Raw genomic sequence first — 20,466 nt, 5'->3', positions numbered from 1 at the left:
TCATCAACCTTTCCTTTCTGCTTATGAAGATATGGGCAGTTTCTAATAATGTGCCCAATGGTTCCACACTCAAAACATGATCTTCGTTCTACAAACCCCGAAGAATCATGTGATCGTCTAGCCGATGATGTTGAACTTTGTGAACCCGAGGTACTAGGTTTTGAACTACTTGGTTCATTTCTTTTCTCGACAAAAGCTTTCTTGACAAAATCTAAGTTAGATTGATTTTCAAACTTCTCAATTTTGTCTGTTCCCGTCGATTTCACAAAGTTAACATTCTTCTTCTTCTTTTGGTTCGGCTTCTTTTGCACTGGAGCCGGTGCTTTACCTTTGGGTTTGGTGTGATTTTGCTGTGTTGGCACTGTTGGCAATTTCTTGTTGCCAAATTGCTTTCGAACTTCAGCCTTTGGGATTGGAGGACACTGGGTGACTGTAACTTTAGGTCCTGCCTTTCCCAAGAACTTACTTGTCGAATTCTCAAAGACTTTGCAGATTAAGGATTGATTAACATTCTTAATGGGAAAATCTTTGTCTGAGTAAATTTTATCATCACCAACTAGAGTGTACAGCAAATTCACACTCTCCGGCTCTCCTGCAGATGAGGACTCAGTTGCAACAGTCTTAGCGGGTTTGACAGGGGGATCACATAGAATGTGATTCTCAAGAGGTATGTCCTCATTTTTGACTACCGCATCAGACTTTGCTGGGACAGTATCATCAGATTCATCATCAGACGAATCAGCATCCTCAATCACAACTGGAGGATCTTGATTCTGTTCAGCACTCACAAATGTATCTGCTGACACATCTGAATCTGAGGATACTTCCTTTTGGTATCCGAGCCCTGCAGCAAACTCCTTAACATCCAGAGGCACAGAAGGTTCAAAGAAAACTCTGTCCTCTTCATCAGGCATGGCGTCATAATTATGTCTCACTGGTGGTGGACACTTCTTGTAGCCTATACATGTGACATCTCTCTTTTCTTTCTGAACGTCAATGATGTGATCTAACACATAGCTAGAACTCAAATAACTGTCTAGCTTGAGTCGGATCGCATCACTTTCGGTTTTCACACAAGCCATCTCTTTTTGCATACTCTCAAGGCGAGATATATACAAATTAATATCAGTTTGTTTTCTTGAAACCATTTTAGTCAGTTCAGTTTTATCTTTCTTTAATGTTTCAATTACTGACTTAAATTCCTTTTCATGGTTTTCATAAAACATGTTGGCCTCTGTGCATTTAGAGAGATCCACAGTCAACTTCTGATTGTGGAGAAAGGTCACATCATATTTTTCTTGCAAAGCGTCATGCTTACTTTGCAAGTCACTCAAATTCTCATTCACAGTAGTATGTTTGTCTTGCAAGTCAAACAAACTAGCTTGTAAAGCATCATGTTTGCCTTGCAACTCAGACATACTTTTCTCAAGATCAGCACATCTAGCATGCAACCTAGCACATTCATCACAATTAACAGCAGTGGGTTCATCGACACATACCTGACTTGATGAACCGTCGACATTAGCCATAAAGGCTGAATGGAGAGAAGACGAAGAGTAAGCAGCTTGATCCACCAGAATAGATCTTCTTTGAGTTTCTGCTACAGCTTCCCCCAAGAGTTCATCAATGTCAATATCATCCGAAACATTAGATGTCTCACCCACATGATCATCACCAGAGTTGGATGATTCTTCATCAACACTCCTGCTGTATCCAGAGGAGTCTTCATCTTCAGACGATTCATCACCACTGGCAGAAGATTCTCCACCATTGGTGTGAACCAGCTCCTTCACAATCTGAGCAAAACATGCTGTTCCATCAGGAGCATCACCACCCAACTGGATTGACCAGTCACAACCTTCATCCACCTGAACTGCAAGTGCTCGGTTGGTTTGGTTGTTGACAGGCACCAATGTACGATCATTGTTTCTGTTCTGCTGGTTGCCTTGGTTCCTGAAGGGGTTTTGATTCCCGTGCTGGGCTGGCTTTGTACATTCCCGTTTAAAGTGGCCCCGTTCACCACAGTTGAAGCACTTAACAGCTTGCTTATCGAACCCATACTTGGTGTCTCGCTTACTTTCCAAGCTGGTTCTTCCAGTACTTTCCATCCAATCCTTTGCTCTTCTCACAGCACTCGCAAAGGCCCACTTGATATCCATCAAGTCCATCTCTTCCTTATCAATCTGCCTGTAATCTTCTTGTGTCAGATTAATATTTCCAATCTGACCTTCTATCAACCCACAGTACGCGCTCACTACAGTGTTAAGCAGCTCCATGTGTTCCTTAGCTACTTCTACACTGATTTTAGAGAAACTTGAAGTGTCAAGCTGTACTGTATTTGGCTTTGATTGTTGACCTGCAGAAGATGATGTTCCTCCATAACAGGCATATTGTGGTTGTTGAACCGGAGGAGGAGGAGGTGGTTGTATTGGATTTCCATACAAATCTGTGGTTGGAGGCGGCTTTACAGGAACTTGCACTGGATTGCCGTACATATCCGTGCTTGTGACAAACGCCGTTTGAAGTGGAGCATGTGAACCGGCTTTTGCAGATGAAGAAGTGGAGGTGCCATAATACATCTCTGGATTCTGTGGCACTGCAACTCTCTTTGCCTTTAACGTTTCTTCCTGATCCTTGTTCTCCAGAAGCTGCACGAAATCGTTGATATTTGTAGTTCTCAACGTTCCGTTGTACTTCAAGATTTCCAGGAAGTTATTCCATTGAGGAGGCAATGCATCGGCAAACTTCTTTACCACCTCTGTTGGAGTCGTTGTGACTTCAAAGTTGGTCAGCTCAGTAAGTAGGTGATAGAAACGGCTTGTCATATCTCCTAAGGACTCCTTATCCATACATGTGAAGCCATCAAATTCTTTCTTCAGTAGATCTCGTCGTAGTTGACGTGTGGCCTCATTACCTACTCCTCTTGTCTTCAATGCATCCCACAACTTCTTCGTAGTCTTGAAACTGACGAACTGATGATAAATATCCTTGCTCAGTGCTTGAGTGAGGATAGCGTATGCTTTCTTTTCTAAGTCATACGTCTTCTTTTGTTCATCAGGAAGATCGGCAAATGTAGCTGTCGAAGAAGCAGCAACCTCGATAGTTTGATCGAATTCCGTAATGAACCGTAACCACAACTCTGTATTTTGACCAAGAATATATGTATGGAAACGATCAACCCATCCCGGATATTCATGAAGATGCATCAACTTTGGAGGCCTGTTCAAACTTCCGGTTTCACTTTCGCTTAGAAGAAGACTTTGAATACTCGGAGTTTGATTTGAAACAAACGCCCATTGACCAGCTGGAGTGGCATTTGTTTGTGAGGATGTAGATACCGGAGATTCGGCCCATGATGGAGATTGACTAGTATTCATGTATTTTCCACTGTCTGGAGCCGGACTTCCCCACCAACTCGGATTCATGATAGATAAGCAAAATAAATGCTAAGTAAGAATGATCCGAAAGATAACACAACCGAAAGATCCTGGTCGAAAGATCTGAAATCACAGAAACTTGTTAACAATAAACAAACCTCAATCGAAAGATATAACCTTGTTCGAAGGATCAACAGTACTCGAAAGATTACTGTTGACTCTCGAACAATGATTTCGAAAGATTCAAGAACTCGAAAGATTCCCTTTGAAAGATCCTTATCTTTCGAGCCAAATCCTTATCTTTCGAACAACAGATCTCGAAAGATTCACCAATACGAAGGATCCTAATCTTTCGGACACTAGTCTTTCGAAAAGATTCCTCTGTCGAAGGATATGTTTCAGACTTCGAAGGATGGGTCGAAGGATATAAATCTTTCGAGCCCTCCTTGATCGAAAGATATCGAAGGATGATCTTTCGATGTCGAAAGATATCTTTCGAGAGGCTCTGACACAACTGACTTTGATGTGAAAGGTTGGTGAAAAGGTGACAGGTTGGTAAGGTCAAACTTTCGGCAAAAAAAGGGGATGTCAGATCAACTTTCCCACCAACTTTTGAAAGATTGCCCAAAAAGGATAATCTTATCCTTAAGCCAGTCACCGGAAACACACCGGAATACCACCGGAAAACACAAAGTTTTCTAAAAACCAATTTTATGTTACCCAACCCAAACTTGAACACTCCCGGTTAGTTCAGACACGTTTTTACTCAAAGAAAAAGCAAGAAACTTAGTAAAAACAGGTGCAAAACCAAGTGTTTCAACACACCAAAACTTGTAAAAACCCGGTTTTAAACAAGGTTAAGAGCCTTAGCTCTGATACCACTTGTAGGTCCCTGTTTCGCGGAGGATTACGAACCTAAACCTTGTTATACAAACCTACTAGCGAGTGCGGAATCCAAGCTAGCAAGCAAACCGAGTTAGTAGCAAGTAGAGAAACAAACACACAAAGATTCACCGATTAACACTAGTCGTATTAATGCAATGAGGGTTTCGGTTACAAGCTCAATGTTTACAGAAGTGTTCTATAAACTCTCTAAGTGTGTGAGTGAGTTCTGGGCAGAATGCTCTCTAAGCTTCTATCTCTCGGGTGTGTGAAAATGGCAGAACTCAGAACTAACTCACACTCAACACATGCATGGGTATATATACCCAGCTCAGCAGGCCTGGTCGAAGGATTCGACAGATGGTCCGAAGGATCATCTGTCGACCACATGTTACACGAAAGATCAGCATGGACCTCGAAGGATCATCCTTCGAGGTCTAATGGTCGAACCATGGTCGAACCATATCTTTCGATCACCTCGAAGGATCAGGTGTATCCTTCGAGGCTATCCTTCGATCAGAACATCTTTCAACTGTTGTCCAAGTCAAACCGGAGGATGGTTAACTTGGTCAACTTACAATACAAATCAGGACATCGTTTATATCAGACCGAATACAGACAAAGTACAGACACAAGTGCACCAACAATGGGGAACAAAGATTTAGTGTATGGACTGCCAAAAATTTCAAGAGACATAAGCATATGTGAGGGATGTATATCGGGCAAGCAAGCGAGGAAAGGTTTTCCAAATAAAACGAAGTGGCAAGCAACTAAACCACTTCAACTTATCCATTCAGACATATGTGGTCCGATGAGAACGAAGTCAATTAGTGGATGCAGGTACTTCATTACCTTTATTGACGATTATTCTAGAAAAACTTGGGTGTATTTTCTTAAACTCAAGTCCAAGGCATTGAATTATTTCAAACTATTCAAAGCATTAACCGAAAATCAATCGGATCACATGATAAAGACATTAAGAACAGATCGTGGAGGAGAATATTGTGGAAAATTATTTCAAGACTATTTGAAAGAGAATGGAATTCATCATCAACTCACCAACAGTTATACACCCAAACAAAACGGGGTAGCGGAAAGGAAAAATAGAACACTAATGGAGTTAAGTTGAAGTATGTTGAACATGAAGAAATTACCAAACAAATTCTGGGCAGAGGCAATAGCCTGCACCACATACATACTGAATCGAACGGTCACAAAGACTAGACCAAATACAACTCCATTTGAAACATGGAATGGAAGAAAACCAAATGTGGAGCACTTCAAAGTTTTCGGTAGTGTAGCTTATGTCCACATACCCAGACAGCAGTGGAATAAATTGGATGATAAAACGGAGAAGATGATATTTGTTGGATACAGTGGAAATAGTAAAGGATATAAGCTGTTTAATCCTTTAACTAACAAGATCACTATAAGTAGAGACGTGATCTTTGATGAAAATAAAAGGTGGGTCATTAACAATGAATCAAACGAGACTCCATACATGATAATGGAGGATAATGCAGTACCAATGAGTCAAGGTATAAATGATCAGATTTATACCGATGATCATCATGAATCGAATCCCGTTCAACCTGAAAGCGTAACAGACGATGTGGAAGTAAACTCCGGATTAACTGAATCACAGCAAACACAACAAAATCAAGACGATAGTGAGTTAGATCCTACACCAAGTCAAAATCAGCATAATGAAGAAACCTCCTCTACTGATTCTGAAAACGAAACGATTCGTACAAGAAACATCAACAGTGTTTATAGAGACACAAGGGCATTAACTAATGAAGAAATACTACAAAAGTATAATGAAAATCAAGTGATCAACTTTGTACTCTATGCTAGTACGGATCCCACCACCTACGAAGAAGCCAGTAAAGATGGGAAATGGATTGATGCAATGGATAAGGAAATGGAATCAATCTACAAAAATAAAACCTGGGATCTGGTTGATCCCCCGAAAAATCAGAAACCTATAGGAGTTAAATGGATCTACAAGACAAAGTATGATGAGAAAGGAAATGTAGATAAATACAAAGCAAGACTGGTGGTAAAAGGGTATAAACAAAAATTCGGGATAGATAGCCAAGAGGTATTTGCACCGGTGATTAGATTCGAGACAGTACGTTTAGTACTGGCACTCACAGCTCAAAATGACTGGTATTTACATCAAATGGACGTAAAAACAGCGTTCTTAAACGGAAAACTGAAGGAACAAGTCTATATAGATCAACCACAAGGATATATCAAACCGGGAGAGGAAGCTAAGGTATGTCATCTAAAACGAGCTCTGTATGGTTTAAAACAGGCACCAAGAGCTTGGTACAGCAGAATAGATACGTACTTCGTACACCACGAATTTAGAAAATGTACATATGAGCATACGTTATACATTAAAGATACCAAAGACGGAAAACTGGTAATATGCTTATATGTGGATGACTTAATCATAGCCGGTAACTCTATGAAGTTAATTTCTGAGTTCAAAGATGAGATGAAAAAGGAATTCGAGATGACTGACATGGGAAAACTGCATTACTTTCTTGGCATGGAAGTCTCCTATGAAGATGGCAATATAATCCTATCACAAAAGAAATACATGAAAAATTTGCTTGAAAAATACAGAATGAGTCAATGTAATACAGTTTCGACACCGATGGAATACGGAATAAAACTATCAAAAAGGACGATCCGGAAGAGTTCATAAATGAAAGCATGTATAGACGCCTAGTAGGAAGTCTAATGTATTTGACAAATACTAGACCAGACATAATGTTCGCAGTAAGTAAAATAAGTAGGTTTATGGAAGCTCCTAAACGAAGTCATTGGGAAGCAGCCAAGCGCATACTCAAATATGTTAAAGGAACTCTTGATCAAGGGATTACATACTCCAAGGGTGGAAAACAGAAACTGATAGGGTTTAGTGATAGTGACTATGCAGGAAATGTGGATGATAGTAAAAGTACATCCGGATACATCTTCCACCTAGGATCTGGACCTATATCGTGGCAATCAAAGAAACAAAAGGTAGTTGCACCCTCTTCAACGGAGGCAGAATACATGGCTCTAACCTTAGCCGGATGTCAAGCAATATGGTTAAAAGGAATTTTAGATGAATTGCAAGGAAAGGACAATTATCCAATACCTATTTACTGTGATAATAAGTCCACTATATGTCTGGCCAAAGATCCGGTGTATCATGGTAAGAGCAAGCATATACGTGTCAAATATCACTTCATAAGAGACCTGATCAGAAGAGAAGATGTAACAATACTGTTCTGTGCAACCAAAGATCAATTAGCCGATATTATGACCAAGGCACTACAGCCAAAGGATTTCTTACGTTTAAAGACTCTACTACGCATGATGTTCCGATGATCTAGCTTACGGGAGGGTGTTAGACAAGTATAGTTAAATATATAAGCTAGATATAATACATAATTATGTTACATATTAGATTAAATATTAATTAGAGTAGTATGTCTTATTTATTTATTATTTGGGGGCGGTTATCATATGTATACCCTGGATACATACATATACTTTCAGATGTATCACTTTTAATCTTATCAATTCATTTATGAACAAAGAGAGATCTGCAGAACCCTAATCACATTCGAATACTGCAAAGGAATTCCAACAACTACTATAACTTTGATACGTCTACAACCAGGGCTGGCCCGGGCCAAGGGTGGGACCAAAGTCCCAATCACAAGGTAGCCCAATTAAATATACACAGGGTCAACATCAAGAGAAAACCCCTTAAGTTTGTTCCTGGTCAATTATGTTCATTTAGGTCAATTATGTTCATTTGTGTTCATTTGTATTTGTTCTTTTATGTTAATTTGTGTTGTTTTATGTTTGTTAAATTAAGTTCATTTACGTTCGTGAACCGTTCATTTACGAAAATAAACGAACACGAATACGCCCATTTTCTTTAATGATTGAACATGAACAAAAAAAATTGTTTGATTATATGTTCATGTTCATGTTCCTGTTGATGTTCGGTTCAAGTTAAATGAGCGGACACGCATATGCCTTTGTTCGTGTTCGTTCGGTTGGTTTACAAGCCTACCTATATCTATGCTGACATATTGTATGTTTTGCTTTGCAGCTTATACATTGCCTTGAAAACTTGAAGGCTACTAGTTTCGATGGAAGTTGTACCAGTGAGTTTGAAGTGTATCTTCTGTCATGTGTTTAGTTTATAAATTACTGGTAGTTCTATTGTGTCTTGATAACTTCCATGTTGTATTGTGTCTTTTGTTCATGGGCCAAGATATTGTTCTTTGTCTTGTGTTGACTTTTATGTGGTCAATGCTTGTTATGCAACTAAAGAAGAAATGCACTTTGATATTTGGATTAGACATGTTTTTCAAACTTTAAGATGATGGAATCTGGTTCTTAGTAGGAATTATTGTCCGAGAAAGTTAGCTGATTTTTGTTAAAGAAGATATTATGCTGGTTCTTATGGAACATATGCGCCAATGTTGCATATTCTGTCTTACATGGTTGGATTTGATTGAATAAAGAGTACGAATGTAGAACAACCCCGAACTTGGACCCTCACTGACGGGAGAAAGTTTGCTCCCTACTTCCATTTGATATTCCATCTCATAAAATGTTTTAACCATTGGATTTAGTTTTGACCTGTTCAGAGACTACTTCTTAGAAAACCTGTTCCTTTAGTTCATATCTAGTGGAAGTTAGGGAACTTTAGAAGTACAAAAGTAACAAATGATCCATTAGAAAATATGAAAACACATGAAGCTCTAACAAAAACTGGTCTCAGAATGCTTACGCTATTATCGTAACATTCCAACCCGCTTAGGATTGACGTGCCACTTATACAGATTCCACAAAATACTCAATCATTACGGTTGATGTCTTTCCCGATAGCCCTGACGTAAAGGAAAGGAAAGTATGACTAAGGTAACAACAATGTGGTGGTAGTGATTCAAAAATCAGAAAGCCACATCATACCATGCAGAAACAAACATTGAGATAACATTTAAGCTTTTTATCCTAAAACGACTTAATTTAACCAGAGTTCATTTTGATTAGGATCCGTTTTGACCCTAACTGAACTAATACTTTCTTCAAAAGGCCCGTTTTAACACGAACCAATTCTACTCAGCTAGAAGCCAGACTCAACCCGTCCGCTTTACCATGCTTATGTCAACATATAGTCTGTCCAAACTTCAAACTGATAGGTGGTCAAAGAAAAGGCAAAACAATAAGAAAGGAAGCTACAGCTTTAAACACTAAGACAACTAAAGTTCAAGATAAAACCATATCAGAAAAAAACGTTAAAAGGTGTCACTATTGATTATAATCAATGAAAGTAAGAGCATTATATATCCTAAGGAAAGCTCACTTTCACATACTATTTTGTATTCATGCCAAATATTATTAGAAGATATACAGGTATATCTTTAAGAGGATATATCATTTATGCATTTCAAAAGATAATAATATATTTAAACATGCCCCATTAGTTTAGTTATTTATAGGCGCCAAAAAATGCTATTGAATTATGACACTTGACAATAAAACATTGTATCTTTTGGCACTTGTAGGTGGTTGGGTCAGGTGAGTCCCACAACAGAAAACCTGAAAGATAAAAAGGTAGTTTGTCTTGTCCAACTTGGGTTGATTCGGATGATGCATTGTAGCCACCAGATAAACAGTTGAGTGTTGACCCCCACCATCTTTATCCTCCAAGTATGTATCCTTTTAAGTTTCAAACATTCGTTACATGCTGACTTAACTGACATATTGACTAATCTAAAACTCAATCGATACTCGCCTTTTAAAGCTTATCTTGAATCATATGTAACAGGAATGAAGATTTGGTTTACTGAAAGGTTTATAATCCTTGGATTGGGTATTAGATTCTTCTCGGGTCATGTTGACACCGGTCTAATCTTATTTTGAGAAATTATTTGGACAAAGAATATAGTCTTGTGGTCAAGGACAGTTATTATTGTTACTAGTAAAACATCTAAAACTCTAGGTTGTTAGAAGTTCTTAGAATATGCCTTTATCAATGACCATTGTTCATCGTATCAAATGTGTGGAGTAGAAATATGAGGTCTAATCTTATTTTATCGTACAAGTTATTGTCATGTTTATCATCCACTCATTTTTTTTAAACTTTTTTTCCATGAAATATATCAACTTTTAATACAAGATTTGCATTTCTCATAACATGCACTCTATATGTATTAATCAGAAGTATAAAATAGCACATTATTGGTACAAACGCTAGGAATTTTTTTCCTCTAAAATGAATGAATCAAACTACAATAACTTTGATACGTCTACAACCAGGGCTGGCCAGGGCCAAGGGTGGGACCAAAGTCCCAATCTCAAGGTAGCCCACTTAAATATATACAGGGTCATCATCAAGAGAAAACTCCTTAACTTTGTTCTTGGTCAGTTATGTTCATTTATTCCTGGTCATTTATATTCATTTGTGTTCGTCTATATTTGTCCATTTATGTTAATTTATGTTGTTTTATGTTTGTTAAATTAAGTTCATTTACGTTCGTGAACCGTTTGTTTACGAAAATAAATGAACACGAACACGCCCATTTTCTTAATGAATGAACATGAACAAAAAAAAAAAAAAATTGTTTGATTATATGTTTATGTTCCTGTTCATGTTCGGTTAAAGCTAAATGAGCGGACACGCATATGCCTTTGTTCGTGTTCGTTCGGTTGGTTTACAAGCCTACCTATATCTATGCTGACATATTGTATGTTTTGCTTTGCAGCTTATACATTGCCTTGAAAACTTGAAGGCTACTAGTTTCGATGGAAGTTGTACTAATGAGTTTGAAGTGTATCTTCAGCTCATGTGTTTAGTTTATAAATTACTGGTTGTTCTATTGTGTCTTGATAACGTCCATGTATGGTGTCTTTTGTTCATGGACCAAAATATTGTTCTTTGTCTTGTGTTGACTTTTATGTGGTCAATGCTTGTTATGCAACTTAAAAAATAAATGCACTTTGATATTTCGATTAGACATGTTTTTCTAACTTTAAGATGATGGAATCTGGTTCTTAGTAGCAATTATTTGCCGAGAAAGTTAGCTGATTTTTGTTAAAGAAGATATTATGCTGGTTCTTCTTATGGAACATATGCCCCAATGTTGCATATTCCGTCTTACATGGTTGGATTTGATTGAATAAAGAGTACGTAAGTAGATCAATCCCGAACTTGGCCCCTCACTGACGGGAGAAAGTTTGCTCCCTACTTCCATTTGATATTCCATCTCATAAAATGTTTTAACCATTGGATTTAGTTTTGACCTGTTCAGAGATTACTTCTTAGAAAACCTGTTCCTTTGGTTCATATCTAGTGGAAGTTAGGGAACTTTAGAAGTACAAAAGTAACAAATGATCCATTAGAAAAAATGAAAACACATGAAGCTCTAACAAAAACTGGTCTCAGAATGCTTACGCTATTATCGTAACATTCCAACCCGCTTAGGATTGACGTGCCAGTTATACAGATTCCACAAAATACCCAATCATTACGGTTGATGTCTTTCTTGATAGCCCTGACGTAAAGGAAAGGAAAGGATGACTAAGGTAACAACAATTGTGGTGGTAGGATTCAAAATCAGAAAGCCACATCATACCATGCATACCATGCAGAAACAAACATTGAGATAACATTTAACATTTTTATCTTAAAACCACTTATTTTAACCAGAGTTCATTTTGATTAGGATCCGTTTTGACCCTAACTGGACTAATACTTCTTTAAAAGGCTCGTTTTAACACGAACCAATTCTACTCAGCTAGAACCCTTTTTTACCGTCGTCAGACTCAACCCGTTCGCTTTACCATGCTATGTCAACATATAGTCTGTCCAAACTTCAAACTGATATGTGGTCAAAGAAAAGGCAAAACAATAAGAAAGGAAGTTACGGCTTTAAACACTAAGACAACTAAAGTTCAAGATAAAACCATATCGGAAAAAACGTTAAAAGGTGTCACTATTGATTATAATCAATGAAAGTAAGAGCATTATGTATCCTAAGAAAAGCTCACTTGCACACACTATTTTGTATTCATGCCAAATATTATTAGAAGATATACAGGTATATCTTTAAGAGGATATATCATTTATGCATTTCAAAAGATAATAATTGATGCGGGCCCAAGTGTGGAGGAGCGGGTGTTGGTGCACTTGTGTCTGTACTTTGTCTGTATTCGGTCTGTATGTAAACGATGTCCTAAGTTAGTCTGTAAGTTGACCAAGTCAACTATCCTCCTAGTTTGACTTGGCCAATAAGTTGTAATATGTTTGACTGCATCGAAGGATAGCCTCGAAGGATACTGTTGATCCTTCGAGGTGCTCGAAAGATATGCTTCGATTGATAGACCTCGAAAGACAATCCTTCGAGGTCCCTGCTGATCCTTCGAGTGACTTGTCCTCGATAGATGATCCTTCGGACCATCTATCGGATCCTTCGACCAGACATCATGGGCTGGGTATATATATACCCATGCAGGATAAGTTCGAGATGAGTGCTATGGGGGAAATGAATTTCTTTTTGGGCCTACAAGTGCAACAAACGGAGTCTGGGATATTCATCCATCAGACTAAATATGTTGGAGACATCTTGAGCCGGTTCCAGATGTCCGATGCAACGCCCATTGGTACCCCATTGCCAACTAATCACGGAATAACTCCTGACTTGAAGGGTGAACCTGTTAGCCCTTCATACTATCGCGCGATGATCGGATCCCTTATGTACCTCACAACATCAAGGCCAGATATAATGTACCCAACGTGCCTACTTGCCAGATATCAAGTTAATCCGAAGGCCTCACATCTTGCAGCTGTCAAAAGGATTTTTCGTTATTTGAAGGCTTACCCCGACACCGGTCTGTGGTATCCTAGGGATAATAACTTTGACTTGGTCGCATTCAGTGATTCTGATTTTGGCGGATGTAAAATCGACGGCAAATCCACAACGGCTGGATGTCAGTTTTTAGGAAATCGCCTAGTCACATGGCAGTGCAAGAAGCAGACGTGTGTCGCTACATCAACATGCGAAGCTGAATACATTGCTGCCTCAAGTTGTTGTTCACAAGTTCTTTGGATCCAACAACAATTGCGGGACTACGGTTTTGAATTCCTAACTACTCCTATTTACGTTGATAATTCTGCTGCTTTAGATATCACTAAAAATCCTGTGCAGCATTCAAAGACCAAACACATCGAAATCAAATATCACTTCATACGTGATTGCTTTGAGAAAAGGCTAATCGATGTTGTTAAGGTCCACACCGATGACCAACGTGCCGACTTATTTACCAAAGCTTTTGACAAATCTAGATTTGACTTCTTATTATTGGTAAATGGCATTAAGGTCAAGCAAGAGTAAACCAACATCGGAAAATCATTTTTGTAAATATCTTTGTGTGTTTTTAAATTTATCTTAGTTTATTGATTTTAGGGGGAGTAAATCCAAAAATCTGAAAATCCAAAAACATCGAAAAATTTCAAAAACACAAAAACAATAGAAAAACAAAAATGAGTTTCCTGGCGAGCAAAAAAGAGAAAATGATAGTACATCAGTGGTCTCTCCAAACCTCTTTAAACCTTAAATGAAAAACGATAAGCAGCTCTATATAAGATGTATCGGTAGGCTCACAATCATTTTAAAGTGTGCAGGGTGATATAAATCTTAAATCGACTGAAGACCAGGTGGGAACCATTCATTGGCATATGGTCTTAGTACCGAAATTTCGTTTGATAGATTGCCGAGGTTCTGAGATATTCGGTCTTTATGCTGCTTATCATCTGGGTATCATGGTTGTATCTTTTACCGAAAAATAACGGGGACGCAAGTCTAGATCTTCCATGATACTATACATACGTGTACATATTACATACTGCATTCGACCTCAATAAGTGATAAACAATCACATGTCCAAATCAAATAAGTGATAAAATATCACATTTATCCGGGTGTCAAGTTCGTCTCTCTGCTGTACGGAAGTACTGACCTGTTCACGGACTTGCACCTGTGCCCTCATGCATACGAAAATCAAGTTCCTCATCAATAAGTGATTATATCACATAGGGCTTGTTTTCAAATCAAAATAAGTGAGTATCTCACATTTTATACGGTCAAACAGATGATAATCGGTATACTCACCGGTAAGATGAACTCTCGTGCATACCTTGATACGGGAATGTGTCGTGATGTGGATGAACACCGGTCGGTAAGTATAAAACATACCTTAAAGTATCCCCTCGCCATGATTACATCTGATAAGTTGAGTTTAAGTGGACAACAATACCGATAATTGTTATAGGATGCTTATCTTAATGTTAACTAACTGAACAACAAGAGTGTTTTGGCATGACCGTACACTGATATGATTCTCTTACCCTCGAAACTCGCAAAAAGAATGTCTGTATATATTTATTTACTGCTTAACTTTTATTTTTTTTCTTTTAAACAGTTTCGTCGTTTGGTGCATATCAGCACGACATTAGCGGTGATGTCGTTTGATAACACTCAAAGGATTTTAAATTGTTGTCTTTTAATTTCAAAAATACCAAAAAGATTTTAGGCGTGTTTTAATATAAACTTTATAAAAGCCAAAAAGATTTTCTTTCTACTTTATTTTCGATCGTACGATGTTGGAGCTCGAGTCTTCGTTACCTGAAACCTGAACGAAAACCGAATTGACTAAATCTTCATAAATGGTCGAAATTTGCAAGTTTTGAAAGTTAAAGGCTAAAATTGACAAATTTATTAAACTTTCAAACTGTCGGACGGTGTTTGATTGTGACATGGTCATTCGTGTGTCACTTGTTTATGATTAACTATATTCCAAGCAGTTGTTCTCATTATGCGTTTAGATTTCTTGCATGTGCAGATTCTAAAGGCTAGGAGAACATGGTCGATGACAAGCTTCGGGATGAAGACACAACGTGAAGGCACTCAACTGATGAAGATGATCGAGTTGCCGCTGGCCATCATCAACACCACAAGGATCTCACTTCATAAAGTTAAAGTATTTCACGAGCATAACTCAAGGGGGAGCTTATGTTAAGGGGGAGTTTGTCAACACACTTCCTACATGATACGGGTAGTTTGTTGATACACTCTCTGCTTTCAAGACGTGAAGACTTTGAAGATCCTCCGACATTGAAGACTTGAAAGGACATCAGAGTTTTGGTAACTCGAAGACCAAAGACCGTCGAAGTTCGAGACGAGTCTACAACTATAGAAGATAAAGACAAAGCTACAGCCAAGGGGGAGTTTGTTGGTGCACTTGTGTCTGTACTTTGTCTGTATTCGGTCTGTATGTAAACGATGTCCTAAGTTAGTCTGTAAGTTGACCAAGTCAACTATCCTCCTAGTTTGACTTGGCCAATAAGTTGTAATATGTTTGACTGCATCGAAGGATAGCCTCGAAGGATACTGTTGATCCTTCGAGGTGCTCGAAAGATATGCTTCGATTGATAGACCTCGAAAGACAATCCTTCGAGGTCCCTGCTGATCCTTCGAGTGACTTGTCCTCGATAGATGATCCTTCGGACCATCTATCGGATCCTTCGACCAGACATCATGGGCTGGGTATATATATACCCATGCAGTGTAGTGTGAAAGACTGAAGATAGATGCACACTTAGAGAGACAGACAAGAGTTGAGAGCATTCTGTCCGAAACACACACACACACACTTTGAGAGTTTGCAAACTGATTGTAAACATTGTGCTTGTAACCGGAAACTTTCTACGTATTAATACAAGTGGTGTTAATCGTCGAGTCTTGTGTGTTCTTGTGTTTGTTCTTGCATCATCCCGGTTTGCTCGCTAGCTTGGATTCCGCACTCGCTAGTGAGTTTGTATAACAAGGTTTAGGTTTGTTCTCGATCCTCCGAGAGGGACCTACAGCGGGCTATCTCGTATTTGGAGGCCCAAGACCGTGTAACAAAAGGGGCTTCACTAAAATGACTCTAACTTGGGCTACGGGGGTCCGTTTTGGGCGTGCGACCAGGCGAAAAAACGCTTATTTCTATTACTTATTTACGTTTTTATGTTTTTTGAAGTGTTTTAGGCATTTTGTTTTTGGGCTTGTGTTTGGCCCGTTGTCTTTTTTAGGCCCATTTCGAATTTCTGTTCCTATTTATATGTTTCTCTAGTATTTGGAAAGTTCAGTCTTGAATTTTGAATTAACTCATTTTTCTCTTCAAATTCTGTACCCTTTGGGTGGAATCTTGGGGGTTGGGGAAGAACTACACGGGTATTTGTAGAATCAACGTGTTTGATCTTTAATATCGTTTCACACGCTACATCAATTGGTATAAGAGCCGAATTCCTGGCTCAAAATGCCTCCGAGGAGAAACAACACCAAGCCTCTTGATGAAGTGTATGAACGGGAGTTGGAGCAGCGACTTATGGCGAGAGTGGATCAACGGTTGGATCAAGTGGTCGATCAGTTGACTGACCGGATGGCCTACTTGATCAATCATAGGAGGCAGGGACCCAATGATGGGTATGGTTCTGAATTTAGTAACCCATTTGGTGATGGTTCGGCTTTCGAAGACGAACAGGAAGGGCGACCAAGGGGTGAACGTGGAGTTGGGATTCTGGGATAAGAGTTGATATTCCAGAATTTGATGGGACTAGTTTGAATCCGGAGGGGTTCATCGATACGTTGGCTACCGTGGAGGAAGTTTTTGAGTACAAAGTGGTGCCTGAAAATAAGCGGGTGGCTTTGATCACTACCAGGTTGCGTGGTAGGGCCTCTGCGTGGTGGCAACAATTGAAGTTAACACAAAACAGGCTCGGAAAGTCAAGGATCGTGACATGGACCAAGATGAGGAAGTGCTTGCGGTCCAACTTTTTGCCTCATAACTTTCAAAGGTTGATGTACCAACGTCTGCAGAATTTAAAACAGGGGGCTAAATCTATAGATGATCATACAACGGAGTTTTACCAGTTGATTGCTAGGAATGATATTCAAGACCCCGAGGAGCAACTTGTTTCTCGGTATATTGGGGGTCTGAGGGTTCAAATCATGGAGTCCGTGAATCTTTTTGACCCGTTAACCATTCTAGAGGCACACCAACGGGCATTGGCCTTTGAGAAACAAAACCGTCGGGTGAACAGTTCATTTACCCCTGCTGGAGGGAACGTTGGGTCGGGCAGTGGGGCACCTCGTGGCGGGCCTAGTCAGCCAAGGCTAGGGGTTAACAATACCGGGCCTACTTCTAAGGGGGCTAGTAGTAGTGGCTCGAGATGTTTCAATTGTGGTGAAACAGGCCATCGTCAAGCTGAGTGTAAAAGGGCTGGTAAGAGACACTTATTTGCTGAGTCTGAAGATGATCAGTATGAAGATTTTGAGAATAACCCAGTGTACGATGAAGAAACTGAATATGAAGAAGAGGTTGTGACCGGTGATGTTGGAGTAAACTTGGTGGTCAGACGCTCTTGCTATACACCAAAACCAGATGGGGATGACTGGCTGAAGCATAACATCTTCCACTCAACATGTACCATTTTGGGAAAGGTTTGCACCTTTGTTATTGATTCGGGGAGTTGCGATAATCTAATATCTGAAAAGGCGGTCCAGAAGTTGGCTTTGAAGACAGAGAGTCACCCCAAGCCTTATAAGCTTCAATGGCTTAAAAAGGGAGGTGAAGTGACGGTATCTAAAAGAGCCCTTGTTTCTATTTCTATTGGGTCCACATACAAAGATGACGTTGTGTGTGATGTGGTTCCTATGGACGCATGTCACTTATTGTTGGGTAGACCTTGGGAGTATGAGCTTAATATAGAGCATAATGGGTGGTCCAATACTAATAGCTTCCTGTTTGGTGGTGTGAAGATAACTCTTGTTCCTAGCAAGCCCAAGCAGTTAGCAAGAAAACAGTCGGGTACTTTGTTGACCATTAGTCAGTTTCAAGATGAGTTGGAGGAAGCAGACAATGTTTTCATTTTAATAGGGAAGACAGTGCCCGAGGAAGTCGAAATTCCTGATGCTATGGTTCCTTTGCTTGAAGAATTTTCTGATGTTTTCCCTGATGAATTGCCTGATGGATTGCCACCTTTGCGTGACATCCAACATCATATTGATTTGGAGCCTGGGTCACAGTTACCCAATAGACCACATTACAGGATGAGCCCAGGTGAGCATGAAGAGTTGCGAAGGCAGGTTGAGGAATTGATTTCTAAGGGCCACGTTCGTGAAAGTTTGAGCTCTTGTGCTGTTCCGGCTTTATTGACTCCAAAGAAAGATGGTACTTGGCGTATGTATGTTGACAGTCGAGCAATCAACAAGATTACTATAAGGTACAAGTTTCCTATTCCTCGACTTGATGATTTACTTGATCAGATTAGTGGTGCTACTATTTTTACGAAGTTAGATTTGAAGAGTGGGTATTACCAGATTTGTCTTAGACTGGGTGACGAGTGGAAAACTGCCTTCAAGACTCGTGAAGGGTTGTATGAGTGGTTGGTGATGCCATTTGGTTTATCAAACGTAGCTAGTACTTTTATGCGTGTGATGAATCAGTTGCTTAGACCTTTTATTGGGAAGTTCGTGGTTGTGTATTTTGATGACATTCTTATTTATAGTGCTTCTTTCAGCGACCATGTCGTGCATGTGAGGCAGGTTTTGGCCTAACTTCGCAGGGACCGTTTTTATGCAGCCACCAAGAAGTGTGTGTTCATGACCCCTAAGGTGTTGTTCTTGGGGTATGTTGTTTCTGGTGATGTGATACAGGTTGATGAATCCAAGGTGGCGGCTGTTCAAAATTGGCCAACTCCTACTACCATTACTGAAGTTCGTAGTTTCCATGGGCTTGCTTCTTTTTACAAACGGTTTATTCCACACTTCAGTTCTATTATGGCCCTAGTGCAGATTGTATGAAGGGGAAGACGTTTGTATGGACATATGAGGCAGAGTTGGCTTTTCAAGTTGTGAAAGAGAAGCTCACTACAGGACCAATTCTGGTATTGCCTGATTTTTCTCAAGTTTTTGAACTTCATACTGATGCCTCAAAGGTTGGAATTGGCGGGGTTCTTAGTCAGGGTGGTCGACCTGTTGCTTATTTTAGTGAGAAATTAACTGGGCCTAAGTTGAGGTTACTTATGATCTAGAGTTTTATGCGGTGGTCCAAGCTGTAAAGCATTGGCGTCATTACTTGTTTCAAAAGAAGTTTGTCTTATTCACTGATCATGATTCCCTAAGGCACATTCGTACTCAAGACAAGGTATCTTATAAGCATGGGCGATGGTTGGACTTTCTTGAAAAGTTTACTTTTGTGGTCAAACAGGGTTGCTGACGCCTTAAGCAGGAGGAGTAATCTGCTTGTATCCATGAAGGTTGATGTGCTGGGTCTGGAGGTCATTCGTGAGCAGTTAGCCATTGACCCTTATTTCTCAGTTATTTTGCAGGATGTGGAAACTGGGAAAAAGTCAGACTTTCTTTTGCATGATGGTTTTCTGTTCAAGGGGAATCAACTATGTATTCCCGACTCCAGTCTTTGCTTGCAGATTATTAAGCATTTACATGGTGAGGGGTATGTTGGTCGCGAGTTTACAGCTGGTGCAAGCTTCTTATTATTGGCCTACTATGAGGAAAGAGGTGGATCGTTATGTGAAGAGGTGCCGTATTTGTCAGGTTTCAAAGGGCACGGCTACCAATGCGGGTCTCTATATGCCTTTGCCAGTCCCCTCGCAGCCATGGGTTGATATTAGTATGGATTTCGTGTTGGGGTTACCTCGTACTCAGAGGGGTAGCGATTCTATCTTTGTTGTTGTGGATCGGTTTTCTAAGATGGTCCATTTTATTCCCTGCAAGAAGACGACTGATGCTGTTAATGTGGCCCAACTCTTTTTTCGGGACGTGTACCGTTTGCATGGGCTACCTTCTTCTATTGTGTCTGAATGGGATACCCGATTTCTGAGTCATTTTTGGCGTAGCTTGTGGAAGATGGTAAATACTCAACTCAACTTCAGTAGTGCTTATCACCCACAAACTGATGGCCAAACTGAAGTTGTTAATCGATCACTTGGGAATTTGCTGAGGTGTTTGGTTGGTGATCATGTGAAGGCATGGGATCAAAAATTGTGCCAAGCTGAGTTTGCTCATAATCATGTTGTTAATCGGAGCACCGGATATAGCCCATTTCAGATAGTTTACTC

At 39.6% G+C, this 20,466-nt stretch overlaps 1 protein-coding gene across 1 annotated transcript; it reads left to right on the top strand.

Moving 5' to 3' along the window:
• Positions 1-16,643: 16,643 nt before the first annotated feature.
• Positions 16,644-20,013, top strand: LOC110867063. The gene is made up of 5 exons (XM_022116205.1): positions 16,644-16,884; positions 16,929-18,931; positions 19,043-19,102; positions 19,159-19,403; positions 19,596-20,013. Exons 1-5 carry the CDS (start codon positions 16,644-16,646, stop codon positions 20,011-20,013), a joined length of 2,967 nt encoding a protein of 988 aa, XP_021971897.1.
• Positions 20,014-20,466: the final 453 nt, after the last annotated feature.

The sequence above is a fragment of the Helianthus annuus genome, chromosome 7 (assembly GCF_002127325.2).
Source record: "Helianthus annuus cultivar XRQ/B chromosome 7, HanXRQr2.0-SUNRISE, whole genome shotgun sequence".
NCBI lineage: Eukaryota > Viridiplantae > Streptophyta > Magnoliopsida > Asterales > Asteraceae > Helianthus > Helianthus annuus.
Note: the sequence above shows the minus strand (reverse complement) of the source record. Positions and strands in the feature narration are given on the sequence as shown.